The 14,955-nt window shown below is 55.7% G+C and overlaps 9 protein-coding genes across 9 annotated transcripts; 6 read left to right on the top strand and 3 right to left on the bottom strand.

Annotated features, from left to right (window-relative positions):
• Positions 1-868: 868 nt before the first annotated feature.
• On the top strand, positions 869-2,069 carry H310_05558 (hypothetical protein). The gene has a single exon (XM_008870298.1). It carries the CDS (start codon positions 890-892, stop codon positions 1,988-1,990), a length of 1,101 nt encoding a protein of 366 aa, XP_008868520.1. The 5' UTR covers positions 869-889; the 3' UTR covers positions 1,991-2,069.
• A 483-nt stretch (positions 2,070-2,552) lies between these two features.
• H310_05557 (hypothetical protein) lies at positions 2,553-4,107 on the top strand. The gene has a single exon (XM_008870297.1). It carries the CDS (start codon positions 2,615-2,617, stop codon positions 3,932-3,934), a length of 1,320 nt encoding a protein of 439 aa, XP_008868519.1. The 5' UTR covers positions 2,553-2,614; the 3' UTR covers positions 3,935-4,107.
• A 219-nt stretch (positions 4,108-4,326) lies between these two features.
• On the top strand, positions 4,327-7,428 carry H310_05556 (hypothetical protein). The gene is made up of 13 exons (XM_008870296.1): positions 4,327-4,512; positions 4,583-5,025; positions 5,079-5,289; positions 5,346-5,660; positions 5,713-5,861; positions 5,912-6,058; positions 6,103-6,223; positions 6,272-6,389; positions 6,442-6,635; positions 6,683-6,847; positions 6,895-7,005; positions 7,052-7,183; positions 7,241-7,428. Exons 1-13 carry the CDS (start codon positions 4,365-4,367, stop codon positions 7,345-7,347), a joined length of 2,361 nt encoding a protein of 786 aa, XP_008868518.1. The 5' UTR covers positions 4,327-4,364; the 3' UTR covers positions 7,348-7,428.
• Positions 7,429-7,449: 21 nt separating this feature from the next.
• Positions 7,450-7,975, bottom strand: H310_05555 (hypothetical protein). Its single transcript, XM_008870295.1, has one exon. The coding sequence runs from the start codon at positions 7,945-7,947 to the stop codon at positions 7,489-7,491; it is 459 nt and encodes a 152-aa protein (XP_008868517.1). The 5' UTR covers positions 7,948-7,975; the 3' UTR covers positions 7,450-7,488.
• Positions 7,976-8,070: 95 nt separating this feature from the next.
• Positions 8,071-9,806, top strand: H310_05554 (hypothetical protein; the record flags this gene model as incomplete). Its single annotated transcript, XM_008870294.1, has 8 exons — positions 8,071-8,177; positions 8,226-8,525; positions 8,589-8,894; positions 8,945-9,034; positions 9,082-9,201; positions 9,256-9,378; positions 9,432-9,525; positions 9,596-9,806. Coding segments are annotated over 8 exons (1,313 nt in total), but the record flags the coding sequence as incomplete, so codon positions are not given.
• A 182-nt stretch (positions 9,807-9,988) lies between these two features.
• Positions 9,989-10,833, bottom strand: H310_05553 (pyridoxal 5'-phosphate synthase, glutaminase subunit Pdx2). The gene is made up of 4 exons (XM_008870293.1): positions 10,645-10,833; positions 10,495-10,593; positions 10,183-10,431; positions 9,989-10,130 (listed from the first exon to the last, which is right to left on the bottom strand). Exons 1-4 carry the CDS (start codon positions 10,825-10,827, stop codon positions 10,041-10,043), a joined length of 621 nt encoding a protein of 206 aa, XP_008868515.1. The 5' UTR covers positions 10,828-10,833; the 3' UTR covers positions 9,989-10,040.
• Positions 10,834-11,320: 487 nt separating this feature from the next.
• On the bottom strand, positions 11,321-11,909 carry H310_05552 (hypothetical protein). Its single transcript, XM_008870292.1, has one exon. The coding sequence runs from the start codon at positions 11,871-11,873 to the stop codon at positions 11,349-11,351; it is 525 nt and encodes a 174-aa protein (XP_008868514.1). The 5' UTR covers positions 11,874-11,909; the 3' UTR covers positions 11,321-11,348.
• A 395-nt stretch (positions 11,910-12,304) lies between these two features.
• Positions 12,305-13,406, top strand: H310_05551 (hypothetical protein). The gene is made up of 2 exons (XM_008870291.1): positions 12,305-12,851; positions 12,901-13,406. Exons 1-2 carry the CDS (start codon positions 12,369-12,371, stop codon positions 13,237-13,239), a joined length of 822 nt encoding a protein of 273 aa, XP_008868513.1. The 5' UTR covers positions 12,305-12,368; the 3' UTR covers positions 13,240-13,406.
• A 212-nt stretch (positions 13,407-13,618) lies between these two features.
• Positions 13,619-14,894, top strand: H310_05550 (hypothetical protein). The gene is made up of 2 exons (XM_008870290.1): positions 13,619-14,126; positions 14,187-14,894. The coding sequence occupies exons 1-2, from the start codon at positions 13,656-13,658 to the stop codon at positions 14,517-14,519; spliced, it is 804 nt and encodes a 267-aa protein (XP_008868512.1). The 5' UTR covers positions 13,619-13,655; the 3' UTR covers positions 14,520-14,894.
• The last annotated feature ends 61 nt before the right edge of the window (positions 14,895-14,955 follow it).

Genomic DNA, 14,955 nt, shown 5'->3' with positions numbered 1-14,955 from the left:
ATTGGCAGCGACATGGCGGTTCCGACGTGGGCCCATTGAAAGGCAAAACGTTGTGGCGAAGCGCCAAATGCGCCTTGAAGGCGTGTCACTGCAGGACGTGGCCGAGAGCTGGCGTGTGCAGCCATCACGTTGATGTGACGAGGATAGACATTTCAACGGTGTGCAATTTCAGGCGTCGCAGCATGTACCAACGGGACCTTTCTCATGCACCACTTTGGCGAGTTGTCGAGCAAATTGATGTATGACGAGTGGACGTTCCTGATCACACTCACGTCTTTCCCGTGCATCGCAACCCAACGACCGCGTGATTCTGTGCCCCTTCCGTCCTTCGTTGTGGTCCTCCATGTGCCCCTCGGCGCTCGTTCATCATCGGGTCTCATATCCGGACAAAGAGCCAGGCGACGACGAGGGGTTTCGTGTTCTGTTACAGAGCCTCCGTTCGAGATACAAGCGGCGGTCGTCAAGACGACGGGGTAACTTGGCAGTATCCACATTCGACCGCTGTGACGTCGCTCCGAGACTAGACGTACATGGAAGACCTGTCCGTCCTGCCGCTCCCGTTGTCTGCGCAATGCGGGCGGCGGCAGGAATTACTCACGTCCCCCCGTTTCCGGGAGAGGCCCTCTGTATACAAAACGCAAGTGCTTTGCCGTCCTGAGTACATTCGCACTCTCTCGAAACAGGCCGTCAGAGTCACGACGACGAATGGGAGGATCTGCGACAGCAGATATACGGCATCCGGGGGATCCACTGGTCGTGGTGAGTCTCTCCCGAGTCTGTTGTTCGATGGAGATATTGGATTAAAGTATGGCAATCCAACCGTCGTGGCAGGAACAGCACATGCTTCTTTGCAGTCCGGCAGCACCATTTCGGAATTGACTGACTCGAGATGACCACATCGTTCGGGTACGAGCTAGACTTCAGTTGGGACCACCCGTGGCCGAGGGCGCCAGTCCCGAAGAACGAAGAGGAGCGCCTTGCCGACCTCGAGGGATACCAAATCCTGGACACAGCTCCCGAGGAAAAGTTTAACAAACTGTGCCGTATCGCGTGCAAGGAGATGAAGTGCCCGATCTCGGCCGTGAGCTTCATCGACAAGTCCAAGCAGTGGTTCAAGGCAAACAGCGGACTTACACAGGCAGCAATCCCTCGAGATGTCGCGCTCTGCGCGCACACAATTATGAACCCGCGCAACGCCGTTGTCGTCCTGGACACGACGACAGATGAACGGTTCAAGAACAACCCGCTTGTCACCCGCGCGTCGTCGGTGAAATTTTATGCCGCTGTGCCACTTGTGACTGCCCGAGGGACGTGCATCGGCTCTGTATTTGTGTTTGACGTAAAGACCCACACCTCGTGCGACACAAAACTCCTCCAAAAAATCGCTGCCAAGGTAATGAAGTACCTGGACGAGCGCCTGCGACCGACGGCTGAGCTCTCTCAATCGGTCGGTCCTCCCACACTCCGCCCCATTGTCCAGCAGCCACTCGCTCGCTCTGCCTCGACGGAGTACCGCCAACCTGTGCCGGAGCCTCAGCCTCGTGCTCCATTGCCAGAACCCACTACAGAGAAACTGCCTGTTGCCGCCGAACGACGATTGTCTGGTGGCAACACGTACAACCCACCCGCACCTATTTCTCATCCCGTTGCAGCGATCCAGCCTCCTCCCCGTGCACAATTCCAGGAGCCGCAGCGAAGTGTCCCGCCTCCTCCGCGGGCCGAGTCGGCGCTTGTCCCAGCCGCGCCAACCGAGTCCGCGGAGCGCTCTCTGTCGACGAACGCTGTCAACCCCGAAGGCCAAATGACCAACATGGGTGCCATGCTAATGAACCTGCTCGCCCGAACGACCGAAACGCAACAGCAACTCGCGGCGCAGCAAGGTGTGATGTTTGAGACCCTTGGCCACCACTCGGAGCAACTCAACTCGCTCTCCGAAACGCTAAGCAACTTGGAGGTTCGCATCGACAAAACGATCCGAGCCAAGAGATAGGAGACACACCGATAGTGCCATGGCTATATTATAGAGACAAATTCACCCGACAGTCGTCGCGGTCTCTGTCGTCCCTCCGCACGCGATCTCGCTGCTTGGCCAACAAGTCGCCCAACGCAGTCAGGCTACAGACAGGGCAACGTCGGGGATCGATACGACTATGTGTGCATGCAACCGCCGCATCCACGCACAGTCCTGGTCCAGCCCAACCGTGCAGTGTGGTCCCAACAATTGCGACTTTCCACGCAGCCAGGGGCCGGGGTGGCGTCGAATACTTGGTTCACTCCGCTGTCGTCGACAGCGGCAGCCGATGTCGCTGATGGCGGCCGTCGAGTCGTAGGTACATGCAGGATGTCGATGAGCGCCATCCAAGTATCCTTGTAATCGGCGACATCATCGCCGTCATCCATCATCGTGTTCGCCCACGCTGTGGGTCGATCGACTCGTCGTCGTGGGATGGATGCCATGATATCCTGTTGCCTCTCGTCGCATCCTCGCGTCCTGTGGATGGATCGCGCGATTTGGCACGATTCTATACAAAAAAGAAGTGTAAAAAGAGAAGGCGGAGCCGAAGTGGCTGTCACTGCCATTACATCACCGCGTTGAACGAGGAGACAGGCCTAGATGACGTCGCGGTCGCCGTCGAACGTGCTGCCGCTGCGTGGCGCTCTGTCCAGGTCCTCCTCGAACGCGGATAAGGCACCGGAAGCAAGCCCCGTCGACATCGACACGCTCATGCTTACCATCAACAATGCTGTGGCGAAAATTGCCTCCATCCGCGAATCGTTTGAAGACGGCCGGCCGCCACGGCACTCGTCCACGTCGTCGCGTCGCGGAGGGAGATCTCGTGTCCAAGCATCCTCTGCGTCGTCGAGTACATTCGATGAAAGTATACTCCGATTTTCGAGCATGGGATCGTACCAGGACAGCTTGCGGTCGTCGGGGCGAAGCCAAAGCGGTGCGTCGGATCACACCGACGGTCGACCGCCGTTGCCGAATGGGGGCAGTCGAAGTCTCGCATCGAGCTTCACCAGTAGCGCTGCGTCCAGCCCGTCCGTGATGGACCGACGTAGCTCGAAGAACCACGCGCAAACGTTTCCAGACGACGGCGAAGAGGATGAAGTTGCTCCTGACCTACCTGCGTCGCGAGCAGCGCCAACGACGAAGCAAAAGCTGCCCTTTCCATACCATAAGCTGCAGTCGACGACATCGATTGACCTGGACGACAACTTGACGCCGTTCAAGGAACTGCGCTTGGCGCGCCTTCAGGACATCAAGGTCACGTTCCACAATGGGTTGCCGCAGGAGTTTTACCAAGCGATTTGCCGGTTCCTCCAGACGACCGTCGAAATGAAGCGGAGGTTTTACAAGCTCAAGCATCTCAAGGAATGCTTCCTTGGTTGCGACGCATTCGATGCGCTGCTCGACCACGGGTTCGCCACCGATGAGAACGAAGCGCTCCTGATTGGAAACGTCCTGCTCAAGCTCGACTTGGTTGAGGACATTATGGGGCCATCGTCGCGCATGAAGAATCGAAATGACGGGTTCTACCGATTCACGGCGGCCGTGGACGCTGGGGCACGTCCCACCGATATGCCGCATCACAACCGCATCAGCCTCATGTCGATGGACGGCATCGACTTTGCGGACGCGTCGGACCACATGCATGCGTTGTTGTCGGAGGAGAGTCTTGCTATCCTCTCTCGTGTGCTCGCGCGGATGTTTGACAAGAAGGGCAAGATCATGTCGTACAAGGGCCATGAAGCGTGCTTCGGCGGGTCGGAACTCGTCGCGGCGCTAAAAGAGATGAAGATTGCGCTCTCCACGATTGATGCCCTTCTTGTGGGTCAGAGCCTGTTTGAGGAGCAGCTGATCCTCCCCATCGACCCTGACACGACGGCCTTTCAATGCAAGTACACCGTGTACCGACTCGCGCACGTGTAGAAGGATCGACCTTGATAAGACATGGAGTATTTAACGCATCGGCTTGAACAAGCATGCGAAATAACAATGCGATGGATGTGACATTAGCACGACGACGGATCGTGCCAAGAGTCTAATGGGTTGACGAGGTGAGATGGATAATCAACGCGAGGATGTCGGCACTCCAAGTCGCGGTCGCTGCTCGATCATGGCGACCTTGTTTCGAACGTGTTCCTGGTGCATCCTCACACGCGCTCCTCGCCGGCACGGCCGCTCCTTCGTGGCGACGCCTTCCGCTGCATTTTGAAACGTTGCAATTCTTCGAAAGGTGCATCTTCGACATGAAGTCATTTCAATTAAATGCCTTGTATTTTGTATGATCGCTTGGGTACAATAATAATATAAGCGTTCATTTCGTCGCTGTGAACTGTCGCGCGCAAGATACAACAAGATGCCGCCGATGTCGATGGCGAAAGCAGTCCAGCTGCAGCTTGCGGCGCGGGAGCGGTGGCTGCACAAAGACGAAGTGCATTTCTTACTCACGAACTACAGCATATGTGGTCTTCCAGTTCAAGTCGCCCCGCATTGCCGGCCGCCGAGTACGTTCGAACATCTCTCCCGCCTCAAATGTGCTTGCCACGACATGTCCTCACGCAATGCTGATGTCAGGTGGCACTCTGTTTGTGTGCGATAGCGTGATGGACTTTAAGAAGGATGGATGGACCTGGCAAAAGCAGAAAGGTAGCAAAACCAAGATCCGCGAAGACCGCGCCAAGCTCGTCGTGACTCGTGACAACGTCGTCCTGGGGGTGTACGTCCACTCGGCCGACAATCCGTCGTTCCACAGGCGAAGTTATTCGTTGCGAGATGAGTCGAATCGCATGATCCTCGTGCATTACTTGGATGACGACAGCAAGAAGCAAGCTATCCCTAGGGATACGCAATCCCCCGAGGAGCCCTTTGAATCGTCCATCGTGGATGATGCATTGGCTGATTTCCACCCGGGCGACCCCAATGAGCACGGCGACGGCGGCGATGACGACAGCGCCTTCGATGACCTCCTTCTCGACCACGACATGCCAGACATGGAGTACAACAACCACCCGAACCAAGTATGCTTACAAAACCCTTCAATGCGAACTCTCTTTGACGAGTGTGCCCACAGGTCCCGCCGCCGCCCCATCTCATCAGCCCAATGTCCATTCCACTCGTAGAGATCTCCGACTTTTCGCCGAACTGGGACTTTTGCACAGGCGGCGCAAAGATCCTCCTTTGTGTCGCAACGCCACCGCCATACTCGCCGTTGTTTGTGGCGTTTGGCTCGATGGCAGTCGTTCCAGCCGAGTCGATTTCACCGACAGTGTTTCGGTGCTGCGGTACGACTTGTTTGTTCAAGGAGGGATCGGCATCATCGCCTTGATTGTGTGGGTAGCCCCAGCGTCGAGCGCGTCGGGGCCGGTGCCGCTGCGAATCGCAACATACGTCGGCCACAAATTGATTTTCGTCTCGACGGACGGTCACTTTCTATTTAAACCCACCACAGCCACCAGTCCAAGTCTCGCAGACAACGCGTTTGCCATGCGTGGTTCGTTGGAAGCGCTGGAATGGGATGCCAGGACACTCCACATGCCGTTCGAGACTCAGAGCAGCTCGTACAAGCGCGCGCGGAGCGAAAACAACTACGACGGCGTGAGCAACATGTCGTTCCCGTCCAGCCCAACCAACAGCCTTCGGGGCCTCGACGACCGTACGATCGAGATGGCTCGTGCGCTCTCGACCATCCACTTTGATCTGTGTAGTGGACGAACGGCAGTACAAAATTCGAGTTGTCGAACGATTGCACGAGTTTCGAAAAGTGATTTCGCAGCCAAGCAATCGAATCCTGGTTTTGAATGAAGTCGACTGCGCCACCCACGAGCCATCGTCGCCTGCCGCGCCTTTGGCTGCGGTACTCGTCTTCATGATTCCAACCCATTCCAATGACCACATTGGATGTAGGCCGATGCCGCGCCGTTGATGCTCGACGACTCGGCGATCGCGGCCCTCAGCGATGTGGAACTCGGCGCATTGTCGGAACAACTCATCGAAGATGTCGTCAAACAGTTGGTGGCGCTGGCAGGAACCTCGTCCGAGCTTCTCGAAGAGGTATGTGCCACGACCTTTCCCGTCGCTCATGACATTTTCCACAGCTGAACTCACTCGACGACGCCGGCTTGAGTTTACTCCACTATGTGTGCTTTTATAACTGCGGACAGCTCGTGCCGCTACTCTTATCCCATGGGGCGAACGTGAACCAGCGAAGTGGCCAAGGTATCCGCTTCGTTTGCTGTGTTTATTATGGTCATCCCTCGCCAATAGGCCAAACACCGCTGCATCTGGCGGCAGGATGCGGTCACATGGAGATTGTGCGGCTGCTCTTGTCGGAGCAGGCGGACTGCGCCATGTTGGACCTGGAGAATTTGACCCCTGCCGACCGGTACAGTTGACTCGATTCTGCTTCATGTGACGCTTTCTTGCTTTGTTGAAAGCGCGGAGCACTATGGTCACATGGACATTGCGCGATACCTGAGAAGCTTGTCACCGCCGTCGCCACCCCGATTGTTCAAGTCCTTCGACGACATGACGGGCATCGGGGTGCTCTTGGACAGCATGCCCGGCGACCGCAGCAGCGATTACAACCGCAACTTTCTCCTTGGGGCGTTTTCCACGATGAGTTTGCACGGTACAGCGACATCTTGTGTGAAGCAAACTCACGATCGTCGCGGCTAGACAAGTGCGCCCTTTCTCTTGGCACCAAGCGCAGAGGCAACAGTATCGGTGGCGACCCCTTCGACGACTATGCCCCGTCCGACAACGAGCTCGAGGTCAGCAGCGTCATGACTGACACAGACGATGGCCGCCTCATGGCAGCGATGGAGCTCATGGGGCCCGACGGTATTTTTTTGGATCCATGTCGCATGTGCTGACACCGTGTCATGCAGAGCTGGCGCTGCTGGAGGAGGAGGCGAGGGTGATTCAAAACAACGTGCGGGCGTGGTTGCTGCGCCGGAGCTACCGGCACATGCGCGACACAACGCGCAAGATCAAAGAAGGTTTGTCTGGCCGTGTGAGGACCATTCAAAGCCTTTGAAAACGTAGCCACACAAACTCTTGCCAAGCAGAAAATGGACCGGGAAAAGGCTGCCGTGACAGTGCAAGCCGCCACGCGCAGCATGATGGTGCGCCGGAACTTCTTGCACCAACGCAATACCGCCATCAAAGTTCAAGCAGGTACGAGAGTCTCCCCCTTGATGCTGCACGGCAACCTGCTGAGCAACGGCGTTGTAGCGGCGCGCGGCATCATTTGCCGAAAGAAGTTTGCCCAGATGAAGAAGGACGCGCTTGCGTCGCTGGTGATTCAGCGGAATGCGACGGGAAAGCCTCCGACCAATTGATGGGACCAACCATCCGTCAAGTGTACACTAAGGAAAATGCCAGCAGAATAATTGGAGAGGTCTTGTCGGCCGAGTCCGCGGGAGCATGGACGATGGGGGGAGTTGTTGGCGGTGGATGAACACTTGCGTCTATATTACTGTTTACTCTTCGCGGAATCGCTTGAAGCCGGGAATCGGCGGCGTCCACGTGGGGAACCCTCGTCGGTTGGTGACCATGGAGAAGTCTTCGACCAACGCTTCCTGGCGCAGTTCGTCGGTCGGCAGGGCGTTGATCGCTTCCCATTTCAGGTTGATCTTCATTTGCAGATCCTTCATCAATTCGTTGTGGCGCACTGTCGTCATTCTGTTGTACGTGCGACCAATTTCAAAGTGCTCGCGTTTTTCTTCTTCTGTCCACTCGTACGGCTCGGGTTCCCGGCCCTTGAGAGCACGTAACATGACGTCGTACTTGCCCGAATCGTTGCCCTTCTCGTTCTTCTTCGACACGGACTTGAACTTGGCGCTCTTGGCTGGTCGGTCCGACGCAGCCTTCTTCGTCTTAGCCGTCGCGAACGTGCGCTGTGCACACGCCGCGCGGGACGTCACGATTCGGCGGAACATGGCTCAAATCCACTGTGTCATCTCCGAAACCACAGACACATCAATTGGTTATCATTGGTCTACGGATACCTTATCCGGAAATATTATCCGGATGTCCGTCCACCAATCAGACACAACGAAAGACGATGCTGTCGGGATGCCGCCGCTTCCATACCCTTGGGCTGCACGCCAAGCTCGTGAATGCGCTCAAGGCGCACGGCATCGACCAGCCTAGCCAAGTGCAGCGCGTGGTGCGTTCATACACGTGCCCGCATCTCGCCATCTAAGACTGCTCGTAGGCAATTCCGGCCATTCTGGACACTCGCCGGCCCGACGTTGTTGTCGGAGCAGAAACGGGCAGTGGCAAAACACTGTCGTACATCCTGCCACTCCTCGAACGATTCCACGCGCAGTACCCTCTCGGCCGCGTCCGGAAGCCGATGGCGGTCATCTTGGTCCCAAACCAAGAACTCGTCAAGCAGATCGACAGTGTCTTGAACACGTTTGGCATGGACATCCCGGTGGCATGCTTGACCAAAACGCACGCAATTCCCCGTCACGCCGCCATCGTTGTGGGGACTCCCAAGGCAGTTATCCAGGTACAGAAACAAATGTACTCTCTTCCACTTGTTCCAATCTGTTGAGGCCTGACGATTCACCAGCACACGTCCGTGTCGGACCTTGAATTTGTCGACACCATCATCGTGGACGAAGCCGATATGCTGCTTGGCGGGGGCTTTGAGCGCGATACAAAGCAGGTCCTCGGCGTGATGCGAAACCAGTCTCTCTCGGACCCTCGCTTCAACCAGTTTGTGGACACACCACTCGACAAAACGATCGACGTCCCGACCGCACCCCATGGCCGCCAGACCATCTTCAGCGCCGCAACTATTCCCACCTACGGCCGACTTGCGGTTAGCGAATACCTCAAGAAGAAGTTCCCTGGCGCCGAATACGCCATCACAGACGTTAGTTGTGCTCCACGTCGTGGTGGCCCAAGTCAAGCTATTCTGTGTAGAACTTCCACCGGACCGTGCCGACGTTGGAGCAATCCTTTTTGCACTTGGACGACTCGTCGATAGAAGCACGGCAAGAGCTCTTGATGGAGGTGGCGAATCTGCCACGCACGTCGCTCGTTGTGACCGTCCTCGCTAGATCCTGACCAACGACAAGTCACGAGGGACAACGCTGATTTTTGCAGATTCCGTCGCCAGTGCCAAGGCACTGCACACGTTCTTGGAAGCTGAGGGACTTCGTTGCACCATGCTGCACAAGGTACACGCCATCTCCATGACGCAAGCATCGCAGCATGTCATGTGTTTCTGTCAGGACATTCCACGCGAAGAGCGCACGGCAGTGCTCGCTGCCTGCAACAACGGAGAAGCGGGCGACGACGAAAGACACATTGTGGTGGCGACAGACATGGCAGCCCGTGGCCTCGACCTGCGCCATGTACGACGTTGGGTGCGTGAACAAGGAGGCACGATTGACGGGGTATGGCGCAGGTGAATCATGTGATTCAGTACGAGTTTGCAACGAACGTCGTGGCCCACATCCATCGAATTGGACGAACAGCACGGGCAGGCGCGACGGGAAAAGGTATATCGACCCATCATCTGCCGTGGATCGCTCGAAAGAATCGACCGACTAAAGCGAGGTTGACGTGTAGTGACCAACATCATTACAAAAGAAAACGACCTCGTGTACAAGGAAATCGCGGCCGCGGGGGCCACCGGCGCGCTCACACAGGGCTTCAGTCGCCGCCGGAGTTTGCGCAAAAAGTTCAAGAAGGCGTCGCGACCAGTTTGTGACGAAAAGGATCGTCAGGATCCAACGAGTTGAACGCTACCACCCAAGTTTGCATATTCACCTTTCTCTCCGTTCGAATACGCCATGGCGGGACATGCGACCTTGGTCATGGCAATTCTGTGGATGGAGAGCTTCCGCACCATGTATTCGACAGATTCCACCGGCACCAACGGTGTTGTTGCTGCGCATACGTGTGTTTGCAAATGCATCAGCATGGCGCGGGTCGAGTACATCGGGTCTAGAGTTTTCGGTGGCGCGGAGACCGAATGCACATCCAACGGATATGACAAAATGCTCTATATGGATTACTTGCGGACGATTTGCTCCACAAAGTACTGGTGCCATCGCGCGTCAGTCGTCAGCTCCGGGTGGAATGCGGTCACAAGAATGTTGTCCTGTTGGAAACAGCACAATCAAACACGCTGTGCTCTGTGCGGAAATACGTACCTTGCGAGCAGCCACGATGACGTCTGAAGGGTCCGAGCCATCCGCAGGATGCGCGTTCGTGAGCTCCGACAACACTTGAATGTCCTCGCCCACGGATACAATGGCAGGAGCACGGATAAACACGGCGTTGTACGGTTCGTCGCCGTAGCCCGGAGGTCCTTGAATGTTTTGTTCAAAGCTGCGGATCTGAGCGCCAAAAAAGTTGCGGCTCACTTCCACGTCCAAACCACCGATGAGAGCTTGACCACCCTATGAGTTGATACACGTGAAAACGTTGCTTCATGTGCAGGTGGTTGTGCAAGGTTGTCGTACTTGCTTCGCATGCCGAGCGGAATGCGCCAACAGGATCATGCCGGCGCAAGTACCCCAGATTGGTTTCTTGTCGTGTACCCATTGCTTCAACGGTTCGATCTGCGACTCGACATCGTTAGTTGAGGCATACAAATCGAATGCGAGGCGTACCATGCCCCATCGTTCCGCCACCTTGGCGATCGCTGTGGATTCGCCGCCAGGAAAGACCAGAGCATCCAAGCCGTCAAGTTCCGCCGGCAAGCGCACTTCCACGGCATCCGCGCCGACTTGGCGCAGCATCGCGATGTGCTCTTCGAACGCGCCTTGCAACGCGAGGACTCCAATCTTGACCATCTCGTGGGAATTTTCGAACTGACCGCGTCCATGGATGATGCCGAGGTTGCCGAGTGGGCCAGGTCCACGCATTTGATTGGCCAACCACTGGGCCGGGCCCACGACGCCACCAACACTCTCAATAGGTTCACGATGGAGTTCTACAGCCGTCGGCGACTCGGCTGCCTTTGTGACGGGTGGGGCTGCGTCGATGGCATTGCTGGAGTAGTCGTACCGACGGCCGCATGAAAGTCCACAAGGTATTCAATGTCCCGTGGCCAGGACGGTGAACGAGCACGTTCGTGAACGGTTCATAGTACGTTTGCCCACGTAGCATGCAATTCGTTTTGTGCAGCAGACGGCTACATCTCCATGAGTACGTTGTGCGAGTTCGATTTTACATGGTGCATGACCCTGCGTGCTCGGCGATGGAGACTTTTCAAGTGAGGTACCTTCGGGGTCCAGGGTACCCCAATACAACATGTGTGATGCAGGCGAAGAAGACAGCATGCAATGAGAAGAAAATTGGCGCGCTGTTTTCATTACAATTTGGACAGTCCGTAAAACGAGTTCCCGACCAGCGTGACGACACTCAAGACACCACCAAACCAAATGTAGCCGCGGTGGGGTTGCAATTGCTTGGCGTACGCATACGTGTGCAGGACGCGAAACAACGTGAACGCCGCGATGGCCCCAGTATTGACGACCACATTGCCGCCAGAGTTGACGGCGGCCCACGCGGTCAACAACCCAATCGGGATGTTTTCCAAGTCATTGCGGACAATGCGTTCCCATCGAATGTCGTCTTCCACGGCTCGATCCGTCGGCTTTTCACGCAAGCCACTGGCAGGTTTGTCCTCGCTCTTCTTGGCTGCAGCGGCGTGGTCGACCACGCCGAACGTTTGTCGTTGCTTCGACGGGTTAAACATCTTTAGCATTTGGTCCTCAGGCGGTCGTGTTCCCGCCGCAAACCGCTTGCCACCTTGGATCATGAGGGTCACGTACAGCTTGATGCAGAGGATGCCTGTGGCGCCGATGAGGACCTTTGTGTCAAGAGGAGATGGCATCGCCCGGCTGGGGAGGATGGAAATTTTGGGTGTGAGGTGGTGCTGCAGATTGTTCGTTGGGCGCTCCATCAGCCAATCAACGGTCGCGACGGTGATGATGGTGATTGCAAAAAGACTGATCACAAATTGACGTGCACCTAACAATAGAATTGTTCTGCACCTATAGAGTTCGCCCGTTGAATCCTGGTACAACACATTCTTATTTTGATCCACGAGAGAGTGCAGACCTGCAGCAAATGCCAAATATGAACACCTGCGCTGCACCTACGAACGAACCTAGACAACAAAAGTGAATTCTTGTAGTATCTCATAGTAGGTTATGCTCTCATGAGGCAGTATCTACTATAATGTTGTTGATAGGAGAGTATGAAAAGTTGTCTAGCGTACTAGTACTACCGTACGAGGTACTAGTATATACTACTCTCAAATCGCGGCGGTGCAGGTGGGGCGGCGGCTGTGTGTGCAATCAATTGCGATCGGCTCGACGCGACGACGATGGTTGGTGGCCAGACGGTGGTGCTTCCAGAGGCCAAGCATGTTGTTGGCGTTTATGCTAACACCGCAAAAACCATCGGTGTAATCAAGATTGCCCGGCCGCGCGTCCGAAACTGCCTAAGTCTGCAAACATACAGCGAACTCCATGACCACTTTCACTTGTTTGAGAAGGATGCTGCCGTACTTGCTGTGATTTTCACCGCCGAAGGAGATGAATTCTTCACGAGTGGAACCGACGTGGGGGAGCTTGGCCGACTAAATGCCGAGTCGCTTGCAATGATTCGGAGCATTATGCTGACCCTGGTCAACTATCCGAAGATTCTAGTCGCTGCTGTGAATGGCCATGCGATAGGGCTTGGCGTGTCGATGCTACCCTACTGCGACTTTGCCTTTGCCGTGCCCCACGCCACGTTTCGTACACCATTCATGGCGCTCGGCATCGTCCCAGACTTTGGCTCGAGTGTGACCTTCCCGGCCATGTTGGTGCGTTCGACTTTCCTTTGTAGTATTCATCGTTTTAGCGTTTGCGCAGGGAAAAGTAGCAACCAACGATCTGCTCCTTCGTGGAAGGAAGATAGACGCTTCACGCGCCGTGACCACGGGCCTCGTGACCGAGATAGTCCCTGCGCATGACTTTCAAAGCGCAGTCGTGGCGCTGACAGAGGAAGTGACTGGCCAACTCCATGCGAATCGCAGTTTGCTTCTATTTAAGAAGCAGATCCAACGGCTGCGTCCTTTGACAAAGCAGCACATCATCGCTGCCATCGACCATGAGCTCGATGAAATCAATCGTCGCATGGAGGCCCGTACAGTCGCAACTGCGCACTCAAAGCCAGAACCTTCCCGCCAGCCCTCGGCAAGCAAGCTGTAGAAGCCCAGCAATAGCCCCAGGATACCCACACCCCCAAGGTGACCCTGCTCGACGTCGACGACATCCCGAGCTAATAATCCGAAGAGTCGTAGTAGTACTATAGTAGTGTGAGGATTGCGATTGTCAACGAAACAATTCAGTAGTACTAGTAGTACCGCAAAATGATCTTCAGTGAGTCCACCATGCAGAGGTAGGAGGGAAGCAAAACATATCGCCGATCAGCAGTGTCTCGTCATTGTTGATGCATCCTTGCCCCAGGACAAGCTTCATATCCGGGTTGGGGCGGGTGCCAGGACTTCAAGGTTGGTCCACAAAGGACAAGTCGTGTAAAGTAGTATCGTTTGCTCAAGTAGTAGTACTAGATATGATATTGGATGCTGCCCGGACAACTCAGGTGCGCTTCAAGATCGCGGAAGATGGCATCGGTCCTCCCGACAGCACAGCATGTCCGTGGGTGGTACGGCAATGCCACCAAGACCATCGGAGTTGTAAAGATCACCCGGCCGCGAGTGAAGAACTGCCTGAGCGCTCAAACGTACAACGAATTGAGTGACCACCTGCAATACTTCCAAGACGACGCCGACGTTCTCGCTGTAATTCTCACCGCGGATGGCGATGAATACTTTACAAGTGGAACCGACGTGCGTGAACTGGACCCACGTAGCGTACCATCGCGGTCCCCTCCCCGTGTCTTCATGCGCACAATACTCAATTTCACCAAAGTGCTCGTTGCTGCGGTCAACGGCCATTCCATCGGCATCGGCGTGACCTTGCTGCTCTACTGCGACTTTGTCTTTGCTGCGCCACATGCTACGTTCCGTACCCCTTTCATGGGCCTCGGAATCGTTCCAGAATTCGGCTCAAGTGTCACTTTTCCTGCCTTGCTGGTGAGTCCACCACAACGCAAGCCGATGGTGTTTCGCGATTTGATGCATGTTGTGTAACAGGGAAAGGTTGCAACGAACGACTTGCTCCTTCGTGGAAAGACTCTGGATGTCACCCGCGCGGTGGCGTTGGGCCTCGTGACCGAGGTTGTACCGGTGCATGCCTTTCAAAGCTCCGTTGTAGCTCTGACGGAGGAGGTGACAAGCCAGCTCCACGCAAAACGTAGCTTATTGCTGTTCAAAGACCAGATCCAACGACTTCGGCCATTGACCAAGCAGCAGATCGTCGCTGCCATCGAGGCGGAGTACGAAGAAATCGACCAGCGGTTTCGGTCAGGTGAAATTGTGGAGCTTGGTATGGCATACATGGCTCGACTCAAGGCGAGCAAGCTTTAAGTCGTTGTGTCAAATCTAACGAAAGCCACTTTGCTACATGACTCCCGCGGCACAGCGTCGATCGATCGATGTCAGGGAGGCGAGTCATCCAACACGTTGTTTTGTCTGGATGCGTCGTTCCGCTCCATGGCATGAGGAGATCGTTCCGAATGCTCCATGCCAGTTAGGTGGGATTTGAATGCCACGATGGTGTCCAAGTGACGCCAACGGACCAAGGGACGTCTGTGCTGCGCAGGACGTGGAGCTGTGCAAAGCCATCACGCGTTGGAAGGCAGCACACAGGATGCGAGGGCGTTGCCAGCTAAACTCTTAATGGGTCGCGTACACGAGGTCTCGTCTACCGCAGTCGTCGCCAATGGCGACTCTGCCGGTTTCTTGCGCCGTTGAAATGATGGGGCTAAATTTAACCAATGTCACCGCCCGACAAGATGGGTAG

Source organism: Aphanomyces invadans (assembly GCF_000520115.1).
Source record: "Aphanomyces invadans strain NJM9701 unplaced genomic scaffold supercont1.9, whole genome shotgun sequence".
NCBI lineage: Eukaryota > Oomycota > Saprolegniomycetes > Saprolegniales > Verrucalvaceae > Aphanomyces > Aphanomyces invadans.
Note: the sequence above shows the minus strand (reverse complement) of the source record. Positions and strands in the feature narration are given on the sequence as shown.